Here is a 14,424-nt window from a genome sequence, read left to right on the forward strand (position 1 = left end):
ATTACTTAATTATGATTAAACATAGTGCGGAGGTGCGCCAGCACCGACCAAGACTATTAGACCTAACACTTCGAAGCAAGCACCCTATGTGAGCCTCCTTCGTCCGGCTCACATATTGCGTCTAATGCCTTCTACAATTGTGAGTTCAATGGTGGACATCACTCAATCTCGGCATCGATGAACAATGATTACTATGGAAATGGCTTGACTCGGAGTAAATTAATAGAACAAGACTACCTGTAGATGATTGACTCGATAATTCTAGTACAGTAAACTGTGCTTTTGGGAGTGAGAACTGCTGTTTAAGACCTGGGCTTAAGGGTCTGAGGTCTGAATATTGAATTTTGATACCCGAAGCTAAACTTCAGTATACTTCGAAGCAGTTGATGGCCTCCTGTATGTGGTCAGTAGTGGTTTCACTTTCGAGTACAATATTCCAGACTTCAAAGCCTCAAGTTATTAAGAAAACAATTGACGACATGAGATGACTTAGGGGTCATCGACTGACTGAGTCTCGGTGCGTTCATCAATTTCGAGCCTAAAAGCAGATATATCGACGCATACAGCCGCGTCATGTGGAATGAGAGGTTCATAGACATTGAAGTTACGAGTGATTTTCTCGCACCGTATGCTGCACCAGCCAAGGTTGAATTTTTTTGCACCAAAATAAGTACGTGCAAAACAGCATTGCCTAAAGCGGTAATAACCGAGACATATATGGAATAGACCGGTCGAGGCCCTGATTGTCTCGCGTGACTTGTAAACAGTCATCTTGTCTGTCTTTCATACTTGTCTTACTAGTCTTGGTCTCAACACTCCTGAACCCCCTTCTTCTAAAGCCATGTATTTAAATGCAGACTTTTGCATTTTTGAACTTTCAACTTTATCATCCCATCTCAACCACATACCAATATTGTTAACAATATGACTGCTTTGACCGATCCCTTCGCTTCTTACTACAACCCTTCATCCAAGAAGAGTTCTAACACCACGTTTACTCATGGGAATCGAACAAGCCATATCGACTATTCAAACACTTCGCGCATTCACCGCGCTAGTCTTGTCGACGCTTCGGAGCATTCACCAGCTTTACTTGAGCTCCTCGACGTCGACCTTTCGGCACATTTAATCGGTAGGCCACATTCATTTTGCGTTAAGACTATATGCTGACCCTTATAACAGACCATGTCGTGGAGTGTGTAACGGTTGTTATCGACTTTATCATGCGTCGCCGCCGCCCGTTGTCGAAAAGCAAAACTGCTGAACGTTGCATCGCTCTCCAACACTTCAGAATTTTTGTGAAGATGCTCCTTGCGCGTTCCGGTGTCAAAATCCCAGTGGTTTTGGCAGCCTTGGTTTACATCGATAGAGCGAAATATCGCCTCCAATCTATCATGTATGGATTAGAATTTCCATTAGAACAAATATTCCTTGGTGCTCTGACTGCTGCATCGAAGGTGTGTACACTTCTCACCAGTAGACCGTATAGCAACTGACTTTTCTCATAGTATCTGAATGATCTTACGATTAAAAACTTCCATTGGGAAGCATCTACCCTGATCTTCAGTGCCCGTGAAATCGGTGAATTTGAACTGGTGTTTCTCGGATGTCTTCGCTGGGATCTACGCCTTTCAGAAGAAGACATAATGGCACACTACGCCGGTATATGCACCGACGTTGATCCCTACTTTAATCACCCTCAATACTTCCGTGTTTCCACTCGCGGTCAAAATCGTCACCAATCCATACGAGCGGACGCATTGGATGATAGTATTGATCTCGATTCTTCGGATTCGAATTCTTCCGGAGATATTTGTTTACTTTACTCAGCACATCTCCGAGAAAACATCCAGAAACATAAATCGCCTCTCCGAAAGTGGTTTCAATCTCTTCGTCGTTCGCGTAAAATCGTTTCATAAAATACCCCACACATCCACTCTCGCTCTTGTGTCAATCACTGCACCATATATCTCCTGCTTGCGTTTGTCATACATAGCTAAATGTTGCGTACCATATACCATGAATATACCTCACAATTGTCTTCAATCAATATCTCACAACAAGATGGAAGTAATAAGCTGGTTCAATCAATTTGTTCGCGGCAAGAAAGCACACTGTTATATTTTCCAATAAGTATGTGTTATTCTCTCTGCCTTATCCTAGCAGGGCGAGAGAAGTCGCGGCCCATTTTTCATTCTTACATCGTATGATCGTCAGATTTCTGCGCTTGATCGATTATTCATAGTCTAAAGGTAGTCAAATGGAGCGTGTAGGAAGAGCGAGCTCGAGACAGCTCTGGACAAGAAAATGAATGAAGCTAATCTCAATTCATCCCAACTAAGATGGTACGATTTTTTGGAAATAAGCGCCGGGAATATTTTGAAGACTTAAAAATATCGAGCAATTCGTGACCATAGTTCTCACCACTACCTTTCCTCCTCGTTTTCTTGTCCCACAGAACGAGGCTGGTACAAGATGAATAGCACTATTGGACCGCTCACGATACCTGACGCCTGGTCAGGCTACCTTGCTCAAGCTCAGGAGATAGCGTCGACCAGAGTTGTTTTGCTCGCCCTCGTTAACATACCGCTGCTCGCTATCGTGTTCAATGTCTTATGGCAGCTGGTGTGTCACCAATATTTTGTATGTTTTTTTGAATGATACCAATAACTGACACTGGCATGTTTTTTTTCTCGGTTGTGCAGATTATACCCCGCTCGAAAACAGACCCTCCGCTTGTATTTCACTGGATCCCCTTTGTCGGCTCAGCAATCGAGTACGGAAATGACCCTATGAAGTTCTTCATTTCTTCTCAAGCAAAGGTGCGCACTTGGCTTTGTGTCTCTCCATGTCGTATGGGCTGATTCGTGTCTTTTTAGTACGGAAACGTTTTCACGTTTATTTTATTGGGCCGCAAAGTGACCGTGTGTTTGGGTCCCAAGGGAAACAACTTTGTTCTGGGTGGCAAGAGCACGGTGTTGAACGCGGAGGATGCTTACACGGTACGCGTGTCTTATTAGCTTATCTCCTTTGTTGGTTCTAATGAAAAAATGGGTAGCATTTAACTACCCCAGTCTTTGGACGCGACGTAGTCTACGATGTCCCCAACGAGGTTTTCATGGAACAAAAGAAATTCGTCAAAGTTGGTCTTTCAACTGACAATTTCCGCGCCTATGTCGGCATGATCGAACAAGAAGTAGAGGAATTTCTTGCCAACGATCCATCGTTCTCCATCTATCAACAAAACGATATCAACCCTTGGGGGAAATTTGAATCAGTGAAAGTACTCTCTGAAATCACAATATTGACTGCTTCAAGGACATTGCAAGGGTCCGAAGTTAGAGACAGCATAACCACCAACTTTGCTCAAACATATACGGATTTAGATGGAGGATTCACCCCGATCAACTTCATGTTCCCGAATTTGCCTTTGGAGAGTTATAGGAAGAGAGATAGGGCACAGAAGAAGATGAGCGATTTCTATGTCGAATTCATCAAGAAGAGGAGGGCTGGTGGGGGAAGTGGACAGGTTAGGACTTTTTCAGTTGACTTCGTTCATTCGCTGATACGATATCACACAGCACGACATGATCGCCGCACTTATCAACCAGAAATATCGCTCCGGTAAAAGTCTCCGGGACCACGAAATCGCACACATCATGATAGCCCTTCTCATGGCCGGCCAACATACTTCTTCCGCTACCGGTTCGTGGGCTTTACTGCACTTGGCTGACAGAGAGGACGTCGCGTGAGCTTTGTTCTCATCTGGCATTTTCTTGATCTAATTCGCTTGTTTTCCTTGCTTACAGTGAAGCATTATACCAAGAGCAAGTGAAACACTTTGGCATCAATGGTCAGCCGGGTAAATTCCGTCCACTGACCTACGAAGACCTCCGGGACCTGCCTGTACTCGATTCTGTCATTCGCGAAACCCTCCGCGTCCACCCTCCTATTCATAGTATCATGCGTGCAGTCCGAGACGACGTCCCTATCCCACCAACCCTCGCAGCCCCTTCCTCGAAATCGGGTAGCGGGACGTATATCGTTCGCAAAGGTCACGTTGTCCTGGCTTCTCCGCTCTTTGCTCAGATGGATCCTAAAATATGGAAAAACGCGTCCGAGTGGGAGCCTACACGGTGGAATGATCCTGAGGGTGTGGCGATGAGTGCGTTGAAGGAATACACCGATGAGAATGGAGAGAAGATTGATTTCGGGTTCGGCGCGGTCAGTAAGGGAACGGATAGCCCGTATCAGCCTTTCGGGGCAGGCAGGCATCGGTGCATTGGAGAACAGGTAAGCAGCAGCATACATTTTTCAATGTGGCTAATTTTCTCCCGCTTCTCCCTTAGTTCGCTTACCTTCAGCTGGGAACAATTCTATCTACTCTTGTTCGCAAGCTCGAGTTCAAGATTCCGACTGGCGTCCCCGCTCACAATTACCACGTACGTTTCTCAGCTTATCAGCTGTACCCCACTGAGATGTTGAACATCGCTTGTCTTCGATTCAACAGACCATGATTACTATGCCCAAGACTCCAAGAGACATACATTACAGACGGCGTCACTTTGATTAAATGGATAGAATAAAGTCTCGAATATTATAGTCACTCCTCGTAGTGGTTTTCCCACATAATATACCCAGATAACGTATAGATAAAATATTTCGAACTATACATTGGTCTCACATTGTGCAACCATGAAGAGAATGTGGACAAGCATCATAAAGAGAGGTCCGAGGAAAGACCTGAATCAGACTGAGTGGCAAAGATGGTCAGACCAAGTTCACCAAGCCGTTTAAACCTTTCGATTTGACGACAACTCGCATCCCGGCCCTGTCGAATCGCTTGAGTGGCTCATAAGCATCTGCATCAACCACTCCCTCGAGATGCAATTCGACTGATCTCAGGCATGAAGCACCGAGTTGCGTTGCACTAGCTTCATCCGGAAGCCAACGAGAGGTGATAGTTTCAACAAAGGTAGGCGCATCGAACTCCTTTCTATGAGCCTTCAACGTCAGGGAACGCAGCTTTGGAACAAGAGGCTCAATTGAACGGTGAAGACTGTCCCGTTCCCAAGTGTGTAGACTTCGAATGAAGGATCTGGTGATAAATGAGTCGCCGTCGTCTGGATCCTCACAGGTTAGTTCCCGTAAACATGGCAGGTGGGCTAATAGTGCAATCATATCTGTGTCTGTCATACAGATCTGTCCCAAGGTCAAAGTCGACAGAGGACAGCGCGAACGTTGGAAGAAATGCTCCAGGATACGATATGGCATGAGAAACGGTTCTTCTACGTCGCCAATGTGCAAGAGCACAAGTTCAGTCAAATCAGGCAACAGGAGCGATGTCAGTATGCACTCAAGCATAGAATCGTGGTCGTTGGGTGGATTTACCAAGTTCAATATCTTGAGAGATGCTATTGGATGTGAGCGTATGGGGTGAACCGGGATTAGATCTGAATTTTCTCCTTCTAAAGTGAGACGACGGAGCTTGGGGCAACAATCCAAGATGGATAAAAAGCCCTCGAGGTCTTCTGTAAAATGGTAGCTGAGGTCTGTGAGCATCTCCCAGGCACCGTCGAAGGTTGCAGTGACATGCTGGTCAATGAAGATACATCGAAGATTGAGCTCTTTGATATTAGGAGCTTGGGAAAATGCTTCTATCGGTGGACTTTGTCCGTCACAGTATTCTGTTTCTTCAAACCGTACCGCCTCCAGCATAGGTAAAGGCAATGATTGAAGACAAGAGTTCCAATTTGAACCAAAATCGTCGCCGCCATAAGACAATCGCCTCCACCGTCGAGATTCTCGAGCGACCAATATGAGAGCAGGATGGTTTTTAGAGCTTAGCGGAAAGAGGCTCAATGTAAGAGGATGATTTTGGGATCGAGCTAGATGCAATTCCACACGGGACACCAATAGAGCTTGGGTTTTTTCTTCGTCGTCTTCACATTGGTCATCGAACTTTACTTTGAGGTTTGCCCAAAGAGCTGGTTGAGATATAGCCAACTGCCGCCAACGAGTGCAAACGGCACTGATAGTAAGGGCAGAAGCATCACCAGGTTCGTAGCTGGTCAAATCATTCTGGTCGCAGAAATGGACGAGGATTCGCAACAGAATTTCGCTAGGAATACGGCGAATGGGAGAGAGTAGTGTGGTGAGCTTTTCGGTATATTTCTTCAAGCCTTGACAGCGTAAACGTATACGATGCATCTTTGCAGAGTGCGCTGTCTGAGCATGCCCAACTTCTGCTTCATACCTTACGCGGAGTACTGCAGCATTCATATTATATTCTGCATGAATCCGGCTGGTCTCTGTGTCGTATGCTAATGGTGGTGGGTTGATAATTGTGCCTGCACCTGGGCCCGTGAGTGGTTGTGGGAGACCCGAAACCAGTATTACTCGTGGCTTGATCTGGAGTGGTATTGCGGGTGGGAGGAAGGAGTAGGGGGAATCATCATAATTTCAAGGTCTGAGGAATTCAAGTCCGACCGCACAAAAAGAGTAGTAATTAATAGTTTCGGAATTAGTCCAAGAGCAAATCGAATAAAAGTGTGTTGAAGGCATAGGTTCACGTTGAACCAAAAGAAAAGCAGCTAAGAGCCGAAGCGCTGAGCACTGATCCCCGGAGAAGCATATCCGAAGCTAGCGCCCCAGTAGCGCCCTCAGGCCTAAATGCAGTTCAGGGAGAGAAAGGAAGGTAGAAACCAACGTCAAGTTGCAAGATAAGTCGTGATCAGCAAATTCGGGGTGACACTGTGTGGAAGCCAGAAAAAGGCAAGAGAACGAGGATACACTAGAGACTGTCGAACACCATGAATTGAAGATTCCCGAGGGTTTTAAGTCATGCCTTGCACCAAGAGTTTCGCCTAGAGGCCATTTATTTGTAGGTCCATTGTAGAAATATCCCGAATTTTTGGATCTATTTGAGTCGAGGTTCAAGTGTATTGATGAACGCAAATCTTCACACCTATCCATCTCAGCATTGATAATCCCTAGCGAAACGTGTAATAGTATTTGTTGAGCATTGTACGGTCCAATTTCGTTCAAGCGTACGATAGCGGACAGAAGAAAACAGGCATGGAGGAATATATGAAGATATTGGGATCGTTCTGAAAGCAACCGTTGTTATTTCTGAAGTCAAGTAATGGAGGACATACTGACCTAAAGTTAACCCTAAAGCGCCGGTTAAGATTGGCCGACAAATTGATATTTGAAATGTCCGGGCGCACGAGGGTCTTGTCCCTCGTAACTAGAGAGGTCATCGTCGACGTCGATGTCGATGAAGAGGGATTGAGGAACCTTTGGTGTACAAGGTGAGCAGAGCGACACCCTGGAACTTTGAAGCGCGCTTCGTTACATGTTTCAATGGCATTACATTGTAGAGCTCATCCAATTCTTGAATCCTCCGAAAATACCCTTCTAGATACCCCTCGGACTTTGAATGTCACCCATCATCGACATCCTCTCTGAAGCTCTCTGATCGTTGCTCCCTGAACCACCCGATGAGCATCGGAGACAAACGGAAGAGCAGGCTGATGATTTGATGTGTTGTTCCACTGAATCCATGATGATTCAGAACCGGAGGAGGCGACAAAAAAGCCAGTGGGAAGATTGCTGTCGGAGAGCAGAATAGGAGGTACGCGTTTGGTCCTCGTCCATCATATAATCATGAGCTTTTGCCCGGGCCGAGGTTCCGGACGTTAAGTGGTCCGTGCACTGTCTCTTCGCTTAACAACTACCTAGGCCGCTACTGTGAGCAATCTCCTTGAAAGCCCTCGTTATGCCCTGACCGGGACCGCTTGGCATCGTGCCAGCAACAACACCATACACCCGCTCACTGTCTCCTCACGATGGACATGCACCCGAAATTTCACAAAATAGCTGCAAAAAGAAGAGGATTCGGGGAATATCGTTCGAAATGCCTAGTATAGAGAGGCTGCTTTCATATATCGAGGCATTCTGACAATTAATAAGCACAAATGTGATGACAGTGTGTCGGGATGTTGAGCGGGTGGTTGTTATTGCTACGTCGGGTCGCAGATTCCGGAACATCCAGAAATTGGACCAAGGTAAAAAAAATCACACGGAATTCTGCATGAAAAACCCTGTAGTGGTCCGGTAAACATCTCAAGGTAGATAGGCCATTCAAGTTTCGAATTTATTCATGCATGTACGTACTCTTTGAGTCTCCTTCTGACATGTTGCATGTGCGTATGCGTTCGAACTTATCACGGTGTAGAAACAGACTATGGAGTATGTCGATGTACCGAATGAGGAATACCTTGTGTTTCGGCATTCCCAACATGAATCACCGCGGCTGAGACGGTATTTTCTCCCTGACTTTCTCATTTTTGGACCGCAAGTACTCAATGCACACGTAGATGCCGTCCTTCAGTAGCTTTCTTCATTAACTTCATGACCCGGCATAAGTACCCGGTCTGTATTGAGCAATTCCCTCCCGCCCCCACATTCACAAATGAAACACTGGATACGTGTCTTGATCTTTCGCCGAAGGTCAGCAGTTTAGAAGGAAACATAGTCCCACTGAGTACTTAGTGCCAATGGCGTCGCAAGTTCAATGGGGAGCAAAACGGCGGATAGATAACTAGATACGCGGCTCCGCTACAGACGGGCCCAATCATAATAACCGCAGCGAATGCTCACCCTGCAAATAGATGGTAGAGGCAGAGGAAAATACAACACAAAATAATAGAACAGGTAAACAACATTATCAGGTTCCCAAAAGTGCTATTCGTTATCCTCGCCACTATCTCCATCTCCCTCGTCGTTGGACAAACGTTGTCGTATAGATGAGCATGTTGTGGTCGGAAGAGGTCGAAGTGAAAGGAGAAAGTCTAGGCGAAGGGTTATCACTATTGACAATCCTGTGCTTTGGAAACAAAGGGGTTTCCGCAGCCTCAATGCCGCATGCCCGATAAAGACGAGTCCGGTGTTCGTCGTCCGTCAATTGGCGTAGAAGTGAAGAATATAATTTTGAGTGTGGCTTGAACCTGACCGCGGGCTTGCACTGGCAGGTCCTTCCTCTTTGGGTTCTAAGCGCCCATGGATAACGATGATTTGGACCAGCCGTTGATGGGACTCTTTGTAGTTCATTTTTGGTACTATCTAATGGACTACTTAATGAGGGTAGAGGTGATGGAGACAGGCAGTTAGTGATTGCTCGTGCCGTAGTCCCGTTTTCCTCATAGTGACTTGCATAGATGCTGTGGTGTGTGAATTGGAAGAAGACGCCAACGCTAGTAGCGGACGACGTCTAAAATTGAGTGTTTCCCCTTTTTTAGCTCGCAAGAATTGACTGTCCGGCATTCAGTACATAGGGTGTTCTTAAAACATTAGTTTTCTGTCATAAAATCTCATTGATCAACTGCTATGCATATATTTGAAAGGAAGTTAGGACGGTTGGAATGAACCTGGAGAAGAAATGCTGTGATTTCAGAAAATAGGTATGATAAACTAATTTGATTCAGGTATTTATAATTCAAATTAGTTTTAATAGGTCTCATTGCAATCGGTTCAAGATTAAGATTCATATTTGGGAGCAACTGGTCCGAAAGGTAACATGGTATGTATAGAATGTAAACTTTACTTAAAGTGACAATGCTTTGGGCAAAGGACCCGCCATTCGCAATGCACTCCAAACTCTTCCCCTATGCCTCTCGTTTCTTCCATAGTGTGGATGTAGGCAAATTCCTTCCGATGAAACTCGTGTTTATTGCTGCTCTCATTCTCCTGACCTTTCGGTTGGTACTCGGCTTCAAGAATAGAGGACGCCTTCCTCCTGGTCCTCGAGGGTTGCCCATCTTGGGGAACGCCCTGCAACTGGCCTCGGTTTCTCAAATATGGCTCATTTTTGATAAATGGAAGTCTCAATACGGTATGTGTCTGCATAATCACTCAAGTTCAACAGTAAGAACACCGTTAACCTCGTTCCCTAGGCCCCATCATGTATCTCAACCTGGCAGGCCAACATATCGTTGTTCTAAACACTAAAGCTGCAGCAATAGAACTTTTAGAACGTCGATCCGCAATCTACTCAGATCGGCCAAAGAGTATTGTAGGCGAATATGTTGGAACAGCGTTAACAATGCCGTTCGTAAGATATGACAAACGGTACGTGCCTTGATATGATGTATAGATTGCCTGAGATTTCTGAACTTCGGCTTAACTTGGTACATATACATAGATGGCAGCGAATGCGCCGCGCAGCTCATGCAGTTCTGAATGTCCGCGCTAGTGCACAATATCAACCTGTTCAAATTGAAGAAGCTGTTATTTTTGCACACAAACTGCTGTACGACACGTCTTCCCCCTTGTCCACAAAGATAGCTAGGTATGTCAGTCGTTTACTTACTTCTCACAATTTTTGAAATGTCTCTAGATCGGCTTCTACTATGATTTCGGTAATATATGGTAAACAGCTTTTAGAATCCTCCGAGAAGCCAAAGCAGTCAGATGCACTCCCGGAAAACCATTCATCTGAAACTTTCGGCTCTTCTCCTTTAGACCCACTACAGGCTCTCACAGACACTGTGCATACATTCACCAACGCTTTGGCTCCAGGTGCACATCTAGTCGATTTTCTACCGATATTAGATTATCTTCCTACAGCAATGGCAAAGTGGAAAAGGAATGCTAAACGCACCTTTCAGCAAACCACAAATCTCTACGAAAATTATTACAATACTACGGTGAGTACAAATACTTGGTTTTCGGGGGAGATCTGATACAATTACTAATTAAATTATGCTGGGAAGGTTAATCACAATAATCAGCAACCCAACCTTTGTGTCAGCCTTGCAGAAAATGAAGTAGCGGGCGAGTTGACTGCAGTTGAAAAGGTTTGGGTAACTGGGGCCATCTCGTAGGTTCATACCATGACTGTATCAAAAAAAATCGCTCAAAATTTATTGAATTTAGTGCTGCCTCTCTCGACACGGTGCGTTTTCTTGGCCGCCATTACCCGCTAGTATGCATTACCAAATCATAAAACTAGACGACTGTCACCATATCGTACTTTCTTTATGCCATGAGCATTTACCCGAATGTGCAGGCGCGTGCACAAAGGGAACTAGATGAAGTTGTAGGGAGGTCAAGGATGCCAACGTTCGATGATATGACGCAGCTTCCATACATCAAGGCAATTGTCAAAGAGGTGCAGTGTGGTTATGAAACATGGCAATATCCAAGCGACTAACTTGTCCCACTAACATTTGAATTTCAGGTTTTGAGATGGCAGCCTGTAACGCCCTTGGCTGTACCGCATGCTGCAATGGAGGTGGGTTGCTCCTACCCTACAACTATCTGTGCATGCAATCGTTTAGTTCTTTTTAGGATGATTGGTATGAGGGTTATCTCATACCCAAAGGAACAATTATATTTCCCAACGTATGGTGAGTACCGCTAACCGTCAACCTAATTTCAACCATTGATTTGAGCTTTCGATAATCGCTTTAGGTCAATGAACCGCGACCAAGAGACATATGGTCCAGATGCTGACCAGTTTTCTCCTGAGCGATTTGTTCAGAAATCGGAAACTGGCGACGCATTTGTACTGCGCCCTGAATTCGAAAATAATGATGGACATTACACTTATGGATTTGGCAGGCGGTGAGCCGTTTTTTCTTTGCATTCCCTCCCTCCCCCCCCCCCCCCCCCCTCCCCCCTCTCTCTCTCTTTGAATACATACTGAAAGGAAGTAGAATATGTGTTGGACGATACGTGGCCGAAAACTCTCTATTCATCACTGCGTGCACGATTTTGTGGGCACTTTATATCGAGCCCAAGGCCAATGCAACTCCAAATCTTGAGGAAAAACACAGAGAAGCTCAAGATATATTGAAGTAAGAGGACTTTTACTGCACCTGTATTTTATATATGCTGATCACCTTATAATGATATCCCAAGTTCCACTCCAGATTTCGATTGTCATTTTTCCCCTCGGTTTCCAGAAGTAGAAAGGATTCTTCAGGATACAGGCTTGGCCGCGTAATGATTATACGCACATCGATGTTCATACCAAGTAAGTAGTAGAAACATGGAACTTGAAAATAACATCAAATCATACATACATCGATGACTAGAACTTTTGCTGAGCTAAAATCCGAATCGCTTCACTGTCCGGGAATAGATATTATTATTCACAGACCTCAGCGGGCTGCCCTTACAGATCGACATTCCGCTATGTTACGCCTTGAGAGGCTCTCGCCAAAAGGCAGTACCATCAATAGCACAAGGTCAATATCGTCAACTGCCTCAACCTCGTTAGAAATATATCACTCGCAATTCAACCAGTCTTAATCTTCATATGAACGCTCTTTGCCCGTGTCAACTGGTCAAATCCTGCGCAGTTTGATCGACATCCGTCAGAACAGCTGAAAAGGCACAATGATGAAATCACTAACCAAAACGACTTAAGCTAATTCCTCTCCCACTATCCTTCACCCCCGTCCAAGCCAACGCAGGATCGAGGTAATCACATCTATTCAAAAAGACTGTGCCAGTCTCGATCTGATCTGCGATATTTAGAAAGGCTTCCTCCGACGATTCCGATGTCGATGCAGAGGTCCATACAGAGGCAGTAAGCCCATACGGCGAGTCGTTCATGAGTTTGATGGCTTCTTCATCTGAAGAGACTTTCTGAATTCCAACGACGGGGCCGAAGGTTTCTTCCTGCGCAGACGGGTCAGAAATTCAGACTATGACATGGGGATTGGTGGTGGGGCTTGCCATCATAACGTCCATTGCTGTCATTGAAGTTAGTATTCGTTGAATGGAAGAAGCGTGAGAAAAATGACACTCACAGTGATCTACATTGACCAACACTTGTGGTGCTACGTACGTCGTCCCACTATACAGATGAATGGATGAATTAAGCAATCAAAGAAACGGAACATCAGCTCACATTTTCGCTTCGGGGAACAACTCCTCTGGGATCAATTTCTTTGCACCAGCCTTTACCGCATCATCTACTTGCTTACGAATTCGTTCTGCACTAGCAAGTGAGACGACAGGTCCGAGGTTGGTCGTGGGGAGTGTTGGATCCTCAAGTTTGTAGTTTTGCTATGAGAATGGGGGAGGTCAGTCAATGCCGTATTCAGAGAACCAACCGCGACGAGCGAACGAAGGATGTATCGACGCAAGCAAGGCTACATACCTTGACAATATTAGCATACTTTTCAACAAATGGATCGTAGATAGATTCGTGAACGTAAATGCGCTGCCGAAGGTGAATGACATATCGAGTATCAGCTTGCACGGTGATGATATTGGCTGACAACACATACCTCAATCGCACAACAACTCTGACCAGAATTGTACATCGCGCCTATTTGTCGAAGTTTAAATGAGAACCCACGTAATCGATCCATGTACACACCATCTACGAGCTCAGCAACAGTGTAATCTAAATCTGCATCCGCCCGAACGTACGCTGGATCCTTGCCTCCGAGCTGTAAGCAGGTCAGCAAAGGGACACCACAATCGAAGTTTCCTGAATATCGCTTACTTCAAGCGCAACGCCCTTGAATCCTTTCGCATTGACAGCTGCTTCCTCGACCTTCTTCCCGCCACCAACACTGCCTGTGAAGCTGACGAATTGCACATTCTTGTTCTCCACTGCATGTCGCGTTAATTCCGGACTAAGATGTACCACTTGGATGACGTCTGGCGGGACTCCTGCAGAGACCAGGGCAGAAGCGAATCGTTCGGCTGTTAATGGAGTTTGCGGAGATGGTTTGAGTAGCACTGCATTGCCAGAAATGAGAGCGGGAAGGACAGAGTTTATCGAGGTTAGATATGGGTAGCTGAGCGGGTATATCGTATGAGGGCGAGCCATAGGTCAGAAATTTCAGATGCGTACTTCCAAGGGGCAATGACCAATATCACACCCAATGGTGTTCTCTTAATGAACCGTCGAAATCCAGGTTTATCGGTATCCGTCAAGGGTATGTCCGCCAGAGCTTCAGAAGCAATTGATAGCATGTATCCTGCACGGTCCAAGAAGCCATTTATTTCGGCTTGGATTTGTGAAATCGGTCGACCCATTTGCAAGGTTAGTTCAAGAGAAAGATTGGGTTCGGAGGACTGGGCCAAGGATTTGAATTCATCCTGAATATCAATATTACATAGGCAAATGGTAGTAGGAGGGATAGAATGTATTACTAACGATGAATTTCCGGCCAATTTTAATCCTCTCCTCTAATGGGACCTTGGCCCAAGCCTTCTGTGCCTCAGCGGCCCTCACTATCGTAGCATCGAGTTCGGATTCGGTAGGGTAGTTCCGCGTGACAAAAGGCTGCTGATTGTGAGGGGTGATTGTTGTTTGCGATGTCGAGGAAAAGGTTGGTTGCGACATGGTCAAAGATAGGGTGATTGATAAGGAAGCGCGCTTACATTACTCTAACG

At 45.5% G+C, this 14,424-nt stretch overlaps 6 protein-coding genes across 6 annotated transcripts; 3 read left to right on the plus strand and 3 right to left on the minus strand.

Moving 5' to 3' along the window:
• Nucleotides 1–788: 788 nt before the first annotated feature.
• On the plus strand, nucleotides 789–2,046 carry C8R40DRAFT_1239727 (uncharacterized protein). Its single transcript, XM_046233491.1, has 3 exons — nucleotides 789–1,132; nucleotides 1,183–1,457; nucleotides 1,509–2,046. Exons 1-3 carry the CDS (start codon nucleotides 925–927, stop codon nucleotides 1,917–1,919), a joined length of 894 nt encoding a protein of 297 aa, XP_046082771.1. The 5' UTR covers nucleotides 789–924; the 3' UTR covers nucleotides 1,920–2,046.
• Nucleotides 2,047–2,475: 429 nt separating this feature from the next.
• C8R40DRAFT_1054370 (lanosterol 14-alpha-demethylase) lies at nucleotides 2,476–4,573 on the plus strand (the record flags this gene model as incomplete). Its single annotated transcript, XM_046224921.1, has 8 exons — nucleotides 2,476–2,625; nucleotides 2,706–2,822; nucleotides 2,880–3,002; nucleotides 3,059–3,529; nucleotides 3,582–3,748; nucleotides 3,810–4,293; nucleotides 4,350–4,442; nucleotides 4,511–4,573. The coding sequence occupies 8 exons, from the start codon at nucleotides 2,476–2,478 to the stop codon at nucleotides 4,571–4,573; spliced, it is 1,668 nt and encodes a 555-aa protein (XP_046082772.1).
• Nucleotides 4,574–4,770: 197 nt separating this feature from the next.
• C8R40DRAFT_1072423 (uncharacterized protein) lies at nucleotides 4,771–6,282 on the minus strand (the record flags this gene model as incomplete). Its single annotated transcript, XM_046226464.1, has 1 exon — nucleotides 4,771–6,282. The coding sequence occupies one exon, from the start codon at nucleotides 6,280–6,282 to the stop codon at nucleotides 4,771–4,773; it is 1,512 nt and encodes a 503-aa protein (XP_046082773.1).
• Nucleotides 6,283–6,642: 360 nt separating this feature from the next.
• C8R40DRAFT_1054411 (uncharacterized protein) lies at nucleotides 6,643–7,631 on the minus strand (the record flags this gene model as incomplete). Its single annotated transcript, XM_046224924.1, has 4 exons — nucleotides 6,643–7,109; nucleotides 7,162–7,242; nucleotides 7,270–7,416; nucleotides 7,460–7,631. Coding segments are annotated over 4 exons (867 nt in total), but the record flags the coding sequence as incomplete, so codon positions are not given.
• A 1,894-nt stretch (nucleotides 7,632–9,525) lies between these two features.
• On the plus strand, nucleotides 9,526–12,382 carry C8R40DRAFT_549500 (cytochrome P450). The gene is made up of 13 exons (XM_046235423.1): nucleotides 9,526–9,575; nucleotides 9,634–9,895; nucleotides 9,957–10,131; nucleotides 10,205–10,351; nucleotides 10,400–10,709; nucleotides 10,776–10,882; nucleotides 10,939–10,957; nucleotides 11,015–11,173; nucleotides 11,243–11,296; nucleotides 11,353–11,411; nucleotides 11,476–11,628; nucleotides 11,721–11,861; nucleotides 11,926–12,382. The coding sequence occupies exons 2-13, from the start codon at nucleotides 9,649–9,651 to the stop codon at nucleotides 12,008–12,010; spliced, it is 1,656 nt and encodes a 551-aa protein (XP_046082775.1). The 5' UTR covers nucleotides 9,526–9,575; nucleotides 9,634–9,648; the 3' UTR covers nucleotides 12,011–12,382.
• Nucleotides 12,170–14,374, minus strand: C8R40DRAFT_1207102 (succinate semialdehyde dehydrogenase; the record flags this gene model as incomplete). Its single annotated transcript, XM_046233168.1, has 11 exons — nucleotides 12,170–12,360; nucleotides 12,423–12,690; nucleotides 12,748–12,764; nucleotides 12,822–12,868; nucleotides 12,923–13,080; nucleotides 13,175–13,237; nucleotides 13,305–13,345; nucleotides 13,397–13,469; nucleotides 13,526–13,823; nucleotides 13,880–14,127; nucleotides 14,186–14,374. 11 exons carry the CDS (start codon nucleotides 14,372–14,374, stop codon nucleotides 12,305–12,307), a joined length of 1,458 nt encoding a protein of 485 aa, XP_046082776.1. The 3' UTR covers nucleotides 12,170–12,304.
• Between the last annotated feature and the right edge of the window lie 50 nt (nucleotides 14,375–14,424).

The sequence above is a fragment of the Lentinula edodes genome (genome assembly GCF_021015755.1).
Source record: "Lentinula edodes strain Le(Bin) 0899 ss11 chromosome Unknown C8R40scaffold_36, whole genome shotgun sequence".
Classification (NCBI taxonomy): Eukaryota; Fungi; Basidiomycota; class Agaricomycetes; order Agaricales; family Omphalotaceae; genus Lentinula; species Lentinula edodes.

Coding starts and splice junctions, on each gene's coding strand:
- C8R40DRAFT_1239727 (XM_046233491.1), top strand. CDS start 925: ATGACTGCTTTGACCGATCCCTTCGCTTCTTACTACAACCCTTCATCC. Junction 1,133..1,182: donor CCTTTCGGCACATTTAATCG/GTAGGCCACATT, acceptor CCCTTATAACAG/ACCATGTCGTGGAGTGTGTA. Junction 1,458..1,508: donor CTCTGACTGCTGCATCGAAG/GTGTGTACACTT, acceptor CTTTTCTCATAG/TATCTGAATGATCTTACGAT.
- C8R40DRAFT_549500 (XM_046235423.1), top strand. CDS start 9,649: ATGCACTCCAAACTCTTCCCCTATGCCTCTCGTTTCTTCCATAGTGTG. Junction 10,352..10,399: donor TTGTCCACAAAGATAGCTAG/GTATGTCAGTCG, acceptor AAATGTCTCTAG/ATCGGCTTCTACTATGATTT. Junction 11,174..11,242: donor TCAAGGCAATTGTCAAAGAG/GTGCAGTGTGGT, acceptor TTTGAATTTCAG/GTTTTGAGATGGCAGCCTGT.